This window comes from Meriones unguiculatus, chromosome 17 (assembly GCF_030254825.1).
Source record: "Meriones unguiculatus strain TT.TT164.6M chromosome 17, Bangor_MerUng_6.1, whole genome shotgun sequence".
Lineage (NCBI taxonomy): Eukaryota > Metazoa > Chordata > Mammalia > Rodentia > Muridae > Meriones > Meriones unguiculatus.
Genome location: NC_083364.1, coordinates 16508058 through 16523251, shown reverse-complemented (window position 1 = coordinate 16523251; position 15194 = coordinate 16508058). Strand labels below are relative to the sequence as shown.

At 59.3% G+C, this 15194-nt stretch overlaps 2 protein-coding genes across 3 annotated transcripts; one reads left to right on the top strand and one right to left on the bottom strand.

Annotated features, from left to right (window-relative positions):
• The first annotated feature begins 11 nt into the window (after window positions 1-11).
• Med16 (mediator complex subunit 16) lies at window positions 12-11740 on the top strand. Its single transcript, XM_021641917.2, has 15 exons — window positions 12-131; window positions 944-1109; window positions 1393-1500; window positions 1655-1824; window positions 4015-4446; window positions 4951-5056; window positions 6715-6870; window positions 7460-7668; window positions 7783-7989; window positions 8500-8710; window positions 9246-9379; window positions 9711-9903; window positions 10099-10315; window positions 11010-11093; window positions 11355-11740. Exons 1-15 carry the CDS (start codon window positions 54-56, stop codon window positions 11479-11481), a joined length of 2598 nt encoding a protein of 865 aa, XP_021497592.1. The 5' UTR covers window positions 12-53; the 3' UTR covers window positions 11482-11740.
• A 1126-nt stretch (window positions 11741-12866) lies between these two features.
• Cfd (complement factor D) lies at window positions 12867-14533 on the bottom strand. Of its 2 annotated transcripts, none has more exons than XM_021641911.2 (5): window positions 14390-14533; window positions 13832-13985; window positions 13608-13755; window positions 13224-13481; window positions 12867-13073 (listed from the first exon to the last, which is right to left on the bottom strand). In XM_021641911.2, the coding sequence occupies exons 1-5, from the start codon at window positions 14442-14444 to the stop codon at window positions 12912-12914; spliced, it is 777 nt and encodes a 258-aa protein (XP_021497586.1). In that variant the 5' UTR covers window positions 14445-14533; the 3' UTR covers window positions 12867-12911. The 2 variants fall into 2 exon arrangements, with proteins under 2 accessions (XP_021497586.1, XP_021497585.1); XM_021641910.2 differs by having other exon boundaries at window positions 13832-13988; window positions 14390-14527.
• Between the last annotated feature and the right edge of the window lie 661 nt (window positions 14534-15194).

Sequence of the window (15194 nt, the reverse complement as noted above, 5' to 3'; positions counted from 1 at the left end):
CGGAGCCTGAGTTCTCCCAGAAGTCTGTGCGAGGTGCCGGCGCGGGCCCAGAGATGGCGGCGCCGGATCCCGGACGTTGGGGCGAGTGTGGATCGCGGCCGCCCGGCCGACTGGGCGCTCGGGGAGGACAGGTCAGTGCGGATCGCGGGACGCGTGGTCAGAGCGCTTCGGGCGACGCCCGCGAGCGGAAGGCCAAGGGGCGGAGCCTCGCGAGGTCAGAGGGCGGGCCTAGGAACAAAGCTTCCTGGGTAGCGGCCTATGTGGGTGGGGCTTGTTTAGGACCGGCGCTTGTGGAGCAGCCTGAGGAGGCTAGGCTGAGGAGGGGGCGTGGTCTGAGGGACCAAGAACCCCCGGGGGCGTGGCCTGGGTCAGACGTTAACGGAGGGGCGGAGCGTGAGGAAATGAGCCTACTAGAGAGGAGCGTATCCTAGGGAGCACAGTCTGAGGGGGTCGGAGGTTGGGAATGCTGTTCTGAGGCTGAGGGAGGCGGGAGATGGCCTGATAGTCACAAACTGAGGAGAGAAGCAGGGCCTGAAGCTGATGGGTGATTTGGAGGCGGAGCTTTAGTTCTTGGGCGGTGTGGGTGGAGCTTTACGAACTTGGGCGGGGCGTGGCAAAGGTGCCTGGAGAGTACGTTAAGACTCAGGCTTTGGGTCTAGGGCGCAGCCTTGGGGTGGGCCTAATGGGTCGGGGGCGGGGCTTAGGGACTGAACTTGGAGTGTAAATTGACGCCCAGGCTGAAGAGGTACAGGTGGACCTAGTTCCGTGTGTGAAATTAGCTGAGGCTGAGCTCAAGCTGAGATCTGGGTGGTTGACAGGTGGGGTTGACTTCAGGCTGGGCATCATGGAATTTAAAGCCGGGCTCGGGCTTCAAGGCCTGGAGAACATTCTAGACCCGCTTTAGCTGGGCGCTGCTGTAGAGTGGTGCCTCCCTGTTCCCCAGGAGCCAGGGAGCGTGCTGGGTGCGGTGGGCATGATGGACCTGGCCTATGTATGCGAGTGGGAGAAGTGGGCCAAGAGCACGTACTGCCCGTCGCTGCCCCTGGCCTGCGCCTGGTCCTGCAGGAACCTCATCGCCTTCACCACAGACCTACGCAACGATGACCAGGGTGAGCCTGAGCCGGGGCCCTCCTCACCTGGCTGGGACCTAGGGGTGGAGACCGAGTAGGTGGGCCGTGCCAGGTGTGCCAGGCTCTCTGATGCCAGTTAGAGGTTGACCACACACTGGCACCGTCCTGCAGCTCCGGCGTTAGTGCCTCCAGGAGAGACATTGTGGCTGCATTCTCCCGGGATTGGCAGCGTGGGGGAACTCAGAGGAAGAGGTGAACTGGGGATGGGAACCATGGGCTGCGGTGAGCCACCCCGACCTCACCTGTTCCCTTTCCGCTGCAGACCTGACACACATGATCCATATCCTGGACACGGAACACCCCTGGGAAGTGCACTCCATCCCCTCTGGCCACAGCGAGGCCATCACCTGCCTGGAGTGGGACCAGTCAGGTGAGGCCACCAAGTTTGCTCTCAGTCCAGAGCTCTCCGCAGAGTGGGCTGCCTTCCTTGGTCATCAGTCCTGAGTCCAGAGCCAGGGGCCAGCCACTCCACTCAGTGGGAGTCCTGAGTAGGGCAGGGCTCCCGACACAGCTGTTCCCCTCAGGGTCCCGGCTCCTGTCAGCGGACGCCGATGGACAGATCAAATGTTGGAGCATGGCGGACCACCTGGCCAACAGCTGGGAGAGCTCAGTGGGCAGCCAGGTGGAGGGGGACCCCATCGTGGCATTGTCCTGGCTACACAATGGTGTCAAGCTAGCACTACACGTGGAGAAGGTGAGTGACCCCCTGAGGGGACTGAGGGACAGATGGGATGGAGCTGAGAGCAGCCAGACTGCCCCTTCCTTGCTGCCATCAGCACCTCAGTGTGGATGACCTGTCAGTCAGTAGCTGCCCTCATGAGCCCTGTGACCAGAGCCTCCCCTTGTGCTGATGGTACCTCTATAGCGAATCCATTTAACACATGGCGGCATTTTCAGTGGCTTCCTATCTTACAAATGGCTGCTCTGTCCAACAAGCTGCTCTTTAACCAGCCAGGGGCTGCTGTCCTCAGACCTCAGGCCATCTTGATTAGTGATGACCCAGAATTCCCCTGCCCCTCTGCATTCTGAGTTCAGCCAGTTAGGCTCAGGGACAGAGTTGGACACAGGCATCTGGAGGGACAGTAGGAGCCCCTGAGGAAGGAGGCAGAGCCAGGCCTTCTTGCGTGATGGCTACAGGCGTTTGGGACCTGTAGGTGGCCACACTGCCTGCCTCCCACCCAGGACAACTCTTAAGAAAAAGATGGGCCTAGTGACACAGACCAATCTTCACATTTGGGAGGCACACACTCTCTGAGCTCAAGGCCAACCTGGTCTACATATGCAGTTCCAGGCCTGCCAGGGCTACACAGTGACAATGGCAAATTTAATGTAGGTGACAGAGAGGTGAATCAGTGGTTAGAGCATAGCTGCTCCTGCTGAGGACCTGGGTTACGTTCCCAGCACCCACAGGGTGGCTCACAACCACCTGTGACTCCAGCTCCAGGGGGCCCAATGCCCCCTTCTGACATCCACAGATATCTCACTATGTGGTACCCATATATACAGCCAGGGAAACACTCAAACACAAGATAATAAGTAAATCTCTTTTTTTTGTTCCAGTTTTTCAAGACCGGGCTTATCTGTGTAACCCTGGCTGTCCTGGGTATAGTGGTGCACGCCTTTAATCCTAGCCCTTAGGAGGCAGAGGCATGTGGATCTCTGAGTTCGAGGCCAGCCTGGTCTGTAAAAGATATTTAAATTTTAGAGGGCCACCTTCTTCTCCTTCTTCTCTTCTTTTTCTTCCTTTTTTTAAAAAATTTTTTTTCGAAACAGGGTTTCTCTATGTAGTCCTGGCTGGCCTGGACTCATTTTGTAGACAAGCCTGGGATTAAAGGTGTACACCACCAATCTTGGCCCTTGGGGGGCCTTTTCTAATTACCCATTCTAACTCTCAAATAAATGACACAGAGACTTATTAGATATATTAATAAGCTTTAGGCTCAATGGCTGGGCAGATACAGTTAATTCTAGTCTCTCTGCTAGTCTGGTTACTTCCCAGCCGTATGCCCTAAGTTACTTGCTACATTGGTCCTGCCTGGGTCGCTTCTGCTCCATCAATCTACGTCCTTTCTCTGCCTCTTCTTCTCTTTTTCTCTCCCTCTGTTCCCTACCTCAGATTCCCGGACTGGGAATGGAAGTCCAACCTTCCTACCTTCTCCGTCCAGTCATTGGATCCTCTGCTTTTCTTAAGCTAACCAGTCAAAGATACTTGAGGAGCAATGTTTATACAACATGACAATGCCCATAATGTGGACTGCAACCAGATTTCAGGGCACAGAAATCAGCGTCTGAATACACAGCGCACCAGACCAACCCCCAACACCAGTCTTCAGAGCAAGTTCCAAGATAGCCAGGGCTACACAGAGAAGCCCTGTCTTGAAACACCAAAACAAAGTTTTATTGAGCTGGTCATGATAGTCCATGCCTATCATCCCAGCACTTGGAAGGCTGAGGCAGGAGGATCATAAATGTTAGTCCAGCCTGGGCTATATACCCTGATTCAAACAAACAAGGTGTGTTTTGTATGTAACTTACACCAATCTGTAAATATAGGCTATAAAGACAGGAGTAGTTGGTACCATGGCAGCACTCCACAGAAAATGCACGCTGTCCCACCTGCTCTTATGGGAAGTTTTGGCGGCACCACAGCCTGTCTTACTGCCTCTGCTACAGAGGCAGAGACTGAGCCATGAGGTCACAGCAGAGAAACTGAAAGGACCAAGTTTGACCCCTGAGAAAAATGTCATTGCTTGAGTGTTACAGAAGAGAAGGCCGAGACTGGAGAGGCCAGTACTCTTGCCACATTGTTGCTCTGTGCTTGTGGGGTCAGGCCTAGAAGGCAGACCCCCCCCAAAAGCCCTTCCTCCCATCTCCCCCTCTGCAGTCGGGTGCCTCCAGCTTCGGGGAGAAGTTCTCGCGCGTGAAGTTCTCTCCTTCACTCACACTGTTTGGCGGCAAGCCGATGGAGGGTTGGATTGCAGTGACAGTCAGTGGCCTGGTGACCGTGTCCCTGCTGAAGCCCAGTGGGCAAGTGCTGACGTCCACTGAGAGCCTGTGTCGGTTGCGAGGCCGCGTGGCCCTGGCCGACATCGCCTTCACAGGCGGTGGGAACATTGTGGTGGCTGCTGCAGACGGCAGCAGTGCGTCCCCCGTGAAGTTCTACAAGGTGTGTGTGAGTGTGGTGAGCGAGAAGTGCCGCATTGACACTGAGATCCTGCCCTCGCTGTTCATGCGCTGCACCACTGACCCCAACCGCAAGGACAGGTTCCCTGCCATCACACACCTCAAGTTCCTGGCGCGAGACATGTCTGAGCAGGTAAGCCGCGGCCTCCCCAGCTAGCCACGTCCTGTCCTGGGCTCGGAACCTAACCGGTCCCTCCTGGTCCCCATGGAGCATCTGTGCCCCACCCAGCCCAGCAGCTAGACTCCGCATTTCTTGGTCTGTGGCCCCTTCCTCCATCTGAGAGCTGACACAGTGTCTGCCGTTCTCTCTGCCTCTTACCCTCCTGCCTCACAACCCACCGTAAAGCTAGGCTCTGGATGATTCAGGAAAGCCCCCAGCTCAGGTTCTCGGCCTGAGTCTCTCCCTACTTCCGTCTCCCACAGAAGGTGGCCTGTCTTGCAGCTCCCACTCCACTGGTAGCGGGTCATCTGTCACCTGGGTGACCACTGCATTTGTGAGGCCAGAGACTCCACACCTCCTGAAAGTCCTGGCATACTTGTGCTGACGGACCTTGTGGAGCTGTCACTGGAGGAAGCCAAGGGGACACGGGCAGTGGGTGCCCCAGGAGACAACCGCCTTACCGAGCCCTGCCCGCAGGTGCTGCTGTGTGCATCCAGCCAGACCAGCAGCCTGGTGGAGTGCTGGTCCCTCCGGAAGGAGGGCCTACCTGTCAACAACATCTTCCAGCAGATCTCGCCCGTGGGTGAGTCGCCCAGGCTTCTGCACTCAGGGAAGTGCAGGCCTCGCTTGAGCCCTGGGAGCCACTGGCAGGCTCCAGGCTGTTGGGATTTGGCAGTTTGTTTTCAGACAGGGTCTCAACTATGTGTCCCTCACTGGCCTTGAGTGCACAGAACTCCACCTGCCTCTACCTCCTGAGCCCTGGGACTAGCAGTGTGGCCCATGTTCCATCCACAGCCCCAGGAGGCTGTTGGCTTCCTGCCTACATTGGGATGCTAGAGCTCCAGAGCCCTAGGATGACCTAGGACCCCTGGGATGAGGAAATGTCCTGTGCAAAGGTCTGGGGCTGGGGGTCAGCTGAGCTGTCAGAAAGGCACCCACAGTCAAGGGAGACATTTTACTTTCATAGCCGTGGAATCATCTAGAAACCCCAGTTAGAAAGGGGGCTGCAGTTGAGTGGAGTGAGTGGTTTTACCCAGGCTACCCCACACTTCTGTCTCCTGTAACCCTCTGCAGGTCTTCCCAACCCCTACCATTCTTGCTTACACCACCCCAGAGGTAGCCACTGAGGCTACAGTGCCTGGCTCAGCCTCTCATGACCTTCCCCAGCGCAGAAAGGAAGCCAGCCAGCAGGGGAAGGGGAGTGCTAATGGAGTCCCACCCCAGTACCCCCCAAGGTTGTGGAGGTGGCTAGAGGACCTAATTGGCCTAATAGAGTTGTGTCAAGAGGCCTCTCCTGCAGTTCCAGTAAACTGCCATCATGGCCTGAGAGTAATTAAATGAGAATAGCATCCCTGCTGTGTTTCCTGAAGACGGCTGTGAGTCACCAGGCAATCTGGGTTCACTGGAGCTGGCAGGCAGGGTCCCCACACCCAAACACCTGCGCCTGCCTGCCACAGATACCCAGCAGGTGGTACCCAGGCTGAGGCTGGTAACCATGGTTACGGAAACTGGCTGTGGTCAAGGCGGGGATGTGGCTACAATGACCTGGACACAGTGGCTGGCTACCACTGGCCACTGATTTCTAGTGTTCCTTTGTTAGTTCTTTTGTTTGATTTTTGAGAAGTCTGAGGCTCTGTAGCCACCCTCTGGCATCAGACTCCCAGCGGTCCTCCTGCCTCTCCTGAGCTGGGATGACATGCCTGCACTTCCCGCCTACCTCTGCTCTCTGAGTCCTTTGTGAGACAAACCATATGTCAGTGCCAGGAAGCCCTGACTGCTCTAACACTATGGCCTCAGTTTCCCCCTTGCTGGGGCTCCCTCTGGGATCAGGACTGCATTCAAGGATGGGGACTGACATACAGATAGCCCATCGAAGCCAGAGAGTTCAGGAGGGGCTCGCCCAGCGTGCATGGGCCTAGGGGCCATCCCCAGCAGGGAATGATCTGGGCATGGTAGAGAATGCCTGTCATCCCAGCACCAAGGAGGCGGAGGCAGGAAGGTTCAAGGCTAGCACATAGAGAGCAGGGGCCAGCACAGAGTCTCTGAGACCCTGTTTCAAAAAGGGAAAGAAAAATCCCAGCACAGGGTTCTACTGGTTTACGGCTCTTGTAGCATCCAGGCCAACTGGCTGGAGGAGGGGTGTGCCTGGATTGGGACAGGAGTGGCCCTGCGGCCCTGAGTGCAGCTCATCTTTCTGTTGCACCCCTCCCACACGCTCTTTTCCTGTCCCCAACTATTCAGTTGGCGACAAACAGCCCATGATCCTCAAGTGGCGGATCCTGTCAGCCACCAACGACCTGGACCGGGTATCAGCAGTGGCGCTGCCCAAACTGCCCATCTCACTCACCAACACTGACCTCAAGGTGGCCAGTGACACCCAGTTTTATCCCGGCCTTGGTATGTTAGGCCCAGGAGCAGGCAGCACAGCTCCTGGCCCTGGGGGTTGGGGAGTGAATTCCAAGTGCTGTGGGCTCCTGGTCTCATGTTAGGATAAGTGTGGACTGGCCCCCCCGTAACCAAGGGTACTAAGAGCTGCCAAAAATAAAAGTAAAAAGGTGCATTCATTAACATGTAAGGACTTGTAGTGGATTAAGAAAAAGTTATATTCCTTAAGGTGTACACAGCTTCAGCCAATTACTAGAAAGCTGCACTCCTTTATATGTAAAGAGCTGTGGCAATGACAATGAGTTGGGGGCATGGCAAGGTATATTCTCTGTGGTCCAGGATTCAGATCCCTCCAGCTCCTGCCTGTAAGTCAGTCAGGTGCCTCCTCCAGCCGCCTGCTCAGCTGGGAGGTAGGGTTGTCTCTGTGTGCCTGGGTCCTTATTTTCCTGTCTCCTCTATGTGGGGAGAATGCATTAAAGGGGAGGTGGCAGAGCTGAGGACTCTAGGACGGAGCTTGGGGCCCCCTGAATCTTGAGGTCACGAAGAGACCGGGAGAGCAGCTGCCCCCAACCCCACCCTGACCGCACACCCCGACCCCCAGGCCTGGCGCTGGCCTTCCAGGACGGCAGCGTGCACATGGTGCACAGGCTGTCGCTGCAGACCATGGCGGTGTTCTACAGCTCGGCCCCGCGCTCCCTGGACGAGCCTGCCCTGAAGCGCCCGCGCACCGCCGGCCCCGCCGTGCACTTCAAGGCCATGCAGCTGTCCTGGACCTCGCTGGCCCTGGTGGGCATCGACAACCACGGGAAGGTGAGCGCCCCGACGGGGTGGGCCACGGAGGGGCCGTTGGGATGGGGAGGGAGGGCAGGTTGAGGAGGGGGGTTTGGGTCCCCCCCCAGCCTCCACCCCCCGCCCCACCCCCAGCTCAGCATGCTGCGGATCTCTCCGTCCCTGGGCCACCCGCTGGAGCCCAAGCTGGCCCTGCAGCACCTGCTGTTCCTGCTGGAGTACTGCATGGTGACGGGCTACGACTGGTGGGACATCCTGTTGCACGTGCAGCCCGGCATGGTGCAGAGCCTGGTGGAGCGGCTGCACGAGGAGTACACGCGCCAGAAGCCCGCCCTGCAGCAGGTGGGGCGGGGCCTGCGCGGGCGGGCGGGCGGGGCTTCACGTAAACTGCCCCTCCCCTCTGCGGGGTTGTGGGTGGAGCCCAGGCGGCGCTATGTGGCTGACCTCAGAATCCGGGCAGGGGTGGGTTAGGGGTGCAAGCTTGTGGAGCCTTCACTCTAGAAGCTACGGCAGGAGCGCCATGATGGGGGGGGGCGGGTGCAAAGCGATACCGTGCCTCAGAACTGCACAGTCGGGGAAATTGGGGAGCACATCAAAGCATGTAGGGACTCATAACTGGCCACTGTCACCCTTGCTAAGGAGTGTCCTCACAGTGCTGGGGACATAGGCTCTCTACCCACTGAATCACAAAGAGGGAGGAAGCCCAGAGAAGTGACCACCTGCCGAGTGTCCCAGCACAGTGGCCCTTTCCCATACCTCCATGCTCTGGGAACGGAGTGTCCCCAGGCCCTGGGCGTGAGCCCCTAGCCCCCCAGGCCTTCCGCTCACATCTGTGTTGGGCGTCATGCCCAGGTCCTCTCCACCCGAATCCTAGCCATGAAGGCCTCGCTGTGCAAGCTGTCGCCCTGCACGGTGGCCCGTGTGTGTGACTACCACACCAAGCTGTTTCTCATGGCCATCACATCTACCCTCAAGTCGCTGCTGCGCCCACACTTTCTCAACACCCCCGACAAGAGCCCCGGGGACCGCCTGGCCGAGATCTGCGCCAAGATCACTGACGTTGGTGGGTGTGCGGCTTCCCTGTCTGTGAAGGGCGAGGGTCATAGTGACTGTTTAATCCAAAGCCAGCCCTTGGGGGGGGTGCTGGAAAGGCTCCCGCTTCCAGACCTGAGCACAAGCTCTGGGCAGCCATCCACAACCCTACTGTTCGTCAGTCTGAGTGCGGCTTAGTGGCTGAGCACCTGTCCGGCATACACCAGATGTGGCGCTGCACAAAGATGAGAGGTTCAAAGTCATCCTTGGCTGCATAGCAAGTTTAGCAGCCAACCTGGGCTACATGAGATCCAGCCTTTTTAAAAAAAACAAAAGACCATTTCTTCCCGTGTTAGCTGGGATCTCACGTGGCAGGTGCCTGAGCAGAAGGCAGGCGTCTTCCTTGTGCGGTGTGACATTCCTTCCTGCAGAGCTGTCCCGAAGGAAGATGGTTGAGGTCCACTATCCACTGCCCTGTGTGGGCAGCACCCTGCCCCGGGACCTGTGGGTGTTTCAGAGCCAGGGTCTCCGCCACGTTCCCTGAGCACCCTTCACTGTCCCCACAGACATAGACAAGGTCATGATCAACCTAAAGACTGAAGAGTTCGTCCTGGACATGAACATCCTGCAGGCGCTGCAGCAGCTGCTACAGTGGGTGGGGGACTTCGTGCTCTACCTCCTAGTCAGCCTGCCCAACCAGGTAGACCCGCCCCTCAGCCCTGCGTGACTGCACCTCCCTGTCTGCCCCAAGTCAGCTGAGGCGTCTAGCCTCCCACAGCCTCCAGGCTGCAGGGTCGCCGGTCAAGCCCCCGCGGCTTGCCTGGGTCAGCCCCCACCAGGCCCCGGGAGCATCGCAGACTGGACGTTCCTTTCCTGAGCCGCTCATGATCTGTAGGGCCCTGAACACAGCTCTGGTCTCCCTGATTCTGTGCCACCCATCTCCCCAGACCTCACCCAGGGTCCGAGGGTTAGCTGAGCCACCCCGCCCCCAGCAGCTCAGGGCTGCTCACTCCCAGTGTCCCCACCCACAGGGCTCCCCCCTGAGGCCTGGCCACAGCTTCCTGCGCGATGGGACCTCGCTGGGCATGCTGCGCGAGTTGATGGTGGTGATCCGAATCTGGGGCCTGCTGAAGCCCAGCTGCCTGCCGGTCTACACGGCCACTTCCGACACACAGGACAGCATGTCCCTGCTCTTCCGGCTGCTCACCAAGCTCTGGATGTGCTGTGAGGCATCCCCCTGCTCACACCTCCCCACCAGCCCACCATTTCCCCAGCACTCGGCCTGAGCCCTGGACCTCAGGGTGTAGTCCCTAGCGCTCAGCCGTCTGAGGGCAGAGCCAGGAGGCGCAGTGGGTGCCATGTGGGTGGCACAGTAGCTCCCTGGGAAGGCTGCGCAGTGACCCTGTCCCCTCCCCACAGGCCGAGATGATGGCCCAGCCAGTGAGCCTGATGAGGGCTTGGTGGATGAATGCTGCCTGCTGCCCAGCCAGCTGCTGGTCCCCAATCTGGACTGGCTTCCTGCCAGCGACGGCCTAGTCAGCCGCCTGCAGCCCAAACAGCCCCTGCGCCTCCGCTTCGGCAGGGCACCCACTCTGCCCAGCAACACCTCCACCCTGCAGCTGGATGGCATCACCAGGTGGGCGGCACCCACCCACCCCTCCTTCCCCCACACCCTGACCAGCCCAGCAGCCCCTGCAGGTCTGTTTCACCACAGCTCTGCTCCCAGGTTCTCTCACACACAGGTTCCAGTATCTTCCAAGGCCTGGAGTGTCCAATAATCAAGTTCTGTTTCATCAGGTCTCTGCATAAGAACTTGGCATTCCAGCCTTTGCTGTGTGCACAGATGGTTTGTTTTGTTTGTTTGAGGCAGGGTTTCTCTGTGTAGCCCTGGCTGTCCGGGAACTCACACCATTGACCAGGCTGGCCTCAACTCAGAGATCTGCCTGCCTCTGAGATGTTTGGTTTTTTGTTTCACGTGGCCCAGGCTGGCCCCTACTCCCTGTGTGGCCTGCACCTCTAAGTTCACACCCTGTGTATAGAATTTATTTCTCCCACTGCTTTGCTGAGGCTGTGATGCAGCCTCATCCGGAGATGAGCAATGCCCTAGTCTCAGGGTGTGCTGATAAAGGACTGCCCTGCCCATCACACAGTAAGGCCTTCACCCATCAACCCAGGTTCAGCCATGTTTGGAAGGTTCTGGAAAAAACCCATTGACTGCTGTTTTTATCTTTGAGCCCAGGGTCACAAAGCAAAAGCCACCCTCTCCTGCATGGCTGGCATGGCCCTGTGGACACAGTCCTCATACCTCCTCACTCCCATCTCATCCCCAGAGCTCCTGGCCAGCCCAAGATTGACCACCTCCGCAGGCTGCACCTGGGCGCCTACCCCACTGAGGAGTGCAAAGCCTGCACCAGGTGAGGGCTGCTGGCCAGGCTTGGGGTCCCCTCTGCTTCCCTGCTAGGCCACGCAGGCAGCCCAGGGAGCTTGGGGAGGTCCTTGGTTGTGGCCTTGCGTGATGCCTAGGGTGGGTAGGCCAGGGTTTGGGGTCATACCATCCCGCCTGGCTGGCGTCAGTGCAGGCAACAGTATGTCCGGAGACAAACAGCTGTGCAGGGCAGAGGCAGGTGAGGTTGGTGGGAGGGTTGGGTGAGTGCCAACAGGCCCCTGTCCCCCAGGTGTGGCTGTGTCACCATGCTGAAGTCACCCAACAAGACAACCGCCGTGAAAGAGTGGGAACAGCGATGGATCAAGAACTGCCTGTGTGGCGGGCTGTGGAGGAGAGTGCCCCTCGGCTGCCCCTGACCACAGCCTGCCATGCACAGCCAGGCTCCGAGCACATGCAGTCCTCACCGAGGCGCTGGCACCACCCACAGCCTGGGGCTGCCCCATCTGGGGGTACAAGCCATGTGACTCCTCCAGGGCCCCAGGAGCCGGGCTGTGTGTCTACCCTTTTGAAAGGCCACAGTCCGTACAGCCCTGTGCAGGCCGGGGTGTCTGCCTCACTTTACCTTTTGGACCCACAGAAGGGGAGGCAGGCTGAGTAAAGTTCCTTTGTACAGCAGGCTTGTGCTGTCCCTGTGGCCCCCGCCACTGTGCCCGCGCTCTGAGGCCCTGCTGGGGTGCCCACACGTGGACTCTTGAGTGACTGCTGCCTCCCCAGCACCCTCCGTCTCCTGGGCTCTGCAGCCTCTGCTGGTGGTCTCCAGGGCCCTGCCTTCAAGCATCCACAACGTGTGCGCCTGCAGCCCAGGTGGCCGAGCCCAGGCCTCTTGGTTCTTGGTAATTGGTTTTGCTGTTTTCTCCTTGGCACCCTGTGGAGCTGACTGCAGGACACACGTGACCCAGCTGGTGGGCATCTAAGCCCTCGCTCCAGAGGATGGGCCTGGCTCCAAAGTAGCACACATTGGGCTGCTTTGTGGGTTCCTCTTTCTTCTGCCCTTCTCCACCCTGTCAGCCCCCAAACAGGAAACAAAGGATAGAAGAGAATGGGGTTGATGTTATCGACAGACTACTTCCTGGTGGTTGGGGTGTTGGGTTCCTTGGGGCAAGTTTGAGCTTTGCCATCCGGGTATCCAATGTCTTCTTGGCTACTTGACAAACTGTGACCAACAGCAACCAACCAACAACCCACAACCCTCAGGGCCCTAGCATTCATGCACCCTCTGAAAGGTCCCCAGAATTGCAAAACCACGCCACCGCTAGAGCACGAGGCAAATTACAGTGGGCCGCTGTGCAACCTGAAGCAGCCCACTCCTGGGACCCTCAATCTCCAACACCTAGGGGAAGCCAGGAGCTTGGCTTTGCTCTGCGTCCCCGCGTTCCATGTAGAGAGGCGCGGGGTTTAGTCTGGGTTCTTCGTTTCACCCACAGGGCCCAGCCCTGCGGGGCTACAGACATGCCCAGCTCTTTCCCGGGCTCTGGGGCAGTGTCCAGCCTTTGTTCACGGCCTCTCCGTACGTTTCCCCTCTTAGCTTTTACGTTGCACAGCGCAACTTCAGCGCGCCTTAGCGGAGCTGTCTGAGCCCAGACAAAGGTCCTGGGCGCAGCGGGACCTCAGCGAGTAGGAGCTGTCCCGCCCCACGGTTCTCAAAAGAGCACGCGCGCCTCTGTGTGGCCAGACAGGGAACCACCTGCCTTCAGCCTCCTGGGTCTGTGTGCAGCAGGCGCTCAATTAAGACCCACAGGGCTCAGATGCATGCATTTATTGTGAGCCGCGTGTGTCCGTGGTCCCTTCAGGCCGTCATATTACCATTTAGGATTGCGTTGATCCAGTCCACGAAGGGCGCCACGCGGGTAAACACGGCCGGCTTCTTGCGGTTGCCACAGACTCGCGAGCCCCAGGAGACCACACCCTCGAGCACGTGCTGGCACACCAGAGGGCCGCCGGAGTCTCCCTGTGGGGCGGGGCGGGGCCGCGAGTGACGTGCCCAGCCAGCACCCGAGCCCCTCTGACTCCCCGAACGCCACCCTTCCCGCTGCCTCCTCGGCCCCCTCCGGCTCCACCCTCCCACGCCGCGCGCGCGGCCCGGGCCCTGCCCCCTCACCCTGCAAGTGTCCCTGCGGTTGCTCTCCGCACACATCATGTTCCGAGTGATGACCCCGTCGTGGTACGTGCGCCCGTTGCAGACGGTGCGGTTCATGACTGGCACCGTTAGGCTCTGCAGGACGTCGGGCTTGCGCCCCGCGTGGCTGACCACGCCCCAGCCGGCCACATCGCAGAGCGTGCCGGGCTCCACCTCTCTGTCCTCGGCTTGCAAGGAGAGGAGCTGCACGAAGGGACCCAGCGAGACGTTCCCGGACAGCTGAGGGTGGGAGGGGCCGAGGGTCAGAAGAGCAGGCGGGGCTGAGAAATGGGATCTGAAGCTGGATTCTGGCGCGGAAGAAGGGTCCAGGCTAGACCCTGAGCGGGAAGGACCCAGCTTCCTCACCTTCAAGAGAAGGAGGTCGTCCTCAAGGCTGTCGGGCCGGCTGCCCGGGTGAGGCACTGCGCTCTGCACATCATACAACTGCTTGGAGGGTTCAGGCTGCGACAGGGAGTGAGCACCAAGGGCCACCTGCAGGTGGTCATTCTCCGTCCTGGGGACAGGACAGGGCCCACCTCAGATCGCGTCCCAGCCTCCCGAGCCCCGCCCCGCCCAGCCCCGCCACTCACACGCCGTCCATGCAGTGTGCCGCGCTCAGCACCCACTGCTCGGCCACCAGGGAGCCGCCACACACGTGGGTCCCGTTCACCTGCACCGAAGCCATGTAGGGCCGAGAATGGGCCTTGGCCTCCCGGCCCCCCAGAATCCGGCCTCGGGGCTGCCCTGCTGGGGACGGTGGGCCCAGTGTAAGTTCCCACCTCCAAGCCCCAGGCTGCCCCAGACCCAAAACCCATTTCCGAGTGGCTTCACATCAGAAGTCTGGTGGGTAGCGCACACTGCCTCAAGACCACAGTGAACCTGCAGCAGACGACTTCTTCACCCAGTGGGTCCAGGGGCTCAAACGCGGGTCTTCAGACTTGGCCGCAAACCCCTTTACCAGCTGGCCCTTCTTGCTGGCCCTAAGGTGAATTCTGGTTCTTTAACGCTAAAGTCTACGGCTTCTTGCTGTTGATAAAAACGCCAACTCCAGAAAGCTCAGATCGCACACTCTGAGCAATTCGGAGTGTGTCTGACCGCCACAGGGCACCCCGGTGCACTGGCCCCCCGCCCCTTCCTGGTCCACTTACCACATACAGCAGCCCCCAGGACCACCAGAGCCGCAAGGCACATGGAGCCGTGCATTTTCACGCCAGTGACACAGGCGGGCACCCGGGCTGTTTGATGGGACAGGCACCTCCCCCGCCCGGCCCCGCCTGGTGGGGAATCTGCACTTTCCCTGTGTCAGCCTTTCTAGGATGGGTCATGTGACCCTGCCAGGGCTTAGGGGATCCCTCTTTCCCTCCTGCTTGGGACCCTCCCACTTGGGACCCTGGCCAGTGCCCTCTGCCAGTACCTGGCCTAGGTGGAAAGCTGAGGCTGGACCTGGCTCAGAACAGCGCCAGCGTGGGTGGTGTCAGCAGCAGCAAGCAGCTGGTAAACAACCCTCCCCTACCTCCTTACAGAACTTCCTTCTCCAACTTGGAGAGAAGGTGTCTTGTGAGTGGGGGAAGGGCACTTGAATCCTTCCTCCCAAGGCAAGTCCTGTGAATTCTGCCTTCAGGTATGGCCTGAGCCAGGGACTGAGGCTGTAAGATCCCACCCTCACGCCAGTCAAGATCTTGACTGACTCAGTCTGGGTCACAATCTCCTCCCAAAAGCTAATCCTGAGGATCTGCTCTGGAGGGGAGGGGTTGGGACAGGGAGAAGGGGAGCTGGGGGCTCAGGGGACCTGCTCCCTGTCAGAGCATTGGTTGTCTCTTTAGGGGTGATATCTGTAGGACACCCTGGCCACAGAAGTCTCAGCATCAGGAGCCACCTGCACCGCACAGTGTCAACCCTGGCAGAGGCAGGAGGATCTCAGTGAGTTTGAGGCCAGCCTGGGCTACAGAGTGA

Coding starts and splice junctions, on each gene's coding strand:
- Med16 (XM_021641917.2), top strand. CDS start 54: ATGGCGGCGCCGGATCCCGGACGTTGGGGCGAGTGTGGATCGCGGCCG. Junction 7,990..8,499: donor AGAAGCCCGCCCTGCAGCAG/GTGGGGCGGGGC, acceptor CGTCATGCCCAG/GTCCTCTCCACCCGAATCCT. Junction 11,094..11,354: donor GAGTGCAAAGCCTGCACCAG/GTGAGGGCTGCT, acceptor CCTGTCCCCCAG/GTGTGGCTGTGTCACCATGC.
- Cfd (XM_021641910.2), bottom strand. CDS start 14,444: ATGCACGGCTCCATGTGCCTTGCGGCTCTGGTGGTCCTGGGGGCTGCT. Junction 13,989..14,389: donor CCTGGGGGCTGCTGTATGTG/GTAAGTGGACCA, acceptor CACCGTCCCCAG/CAGGGCAGCCCCGAGGCCGG. Junction 13,074..13,223: donor ACCGCAGGGACACTTGCAGG/GTGAGGGGGCAG, acceptor CCCGCCCCACAG/GGAGACTCCGGCGGCCCTCT.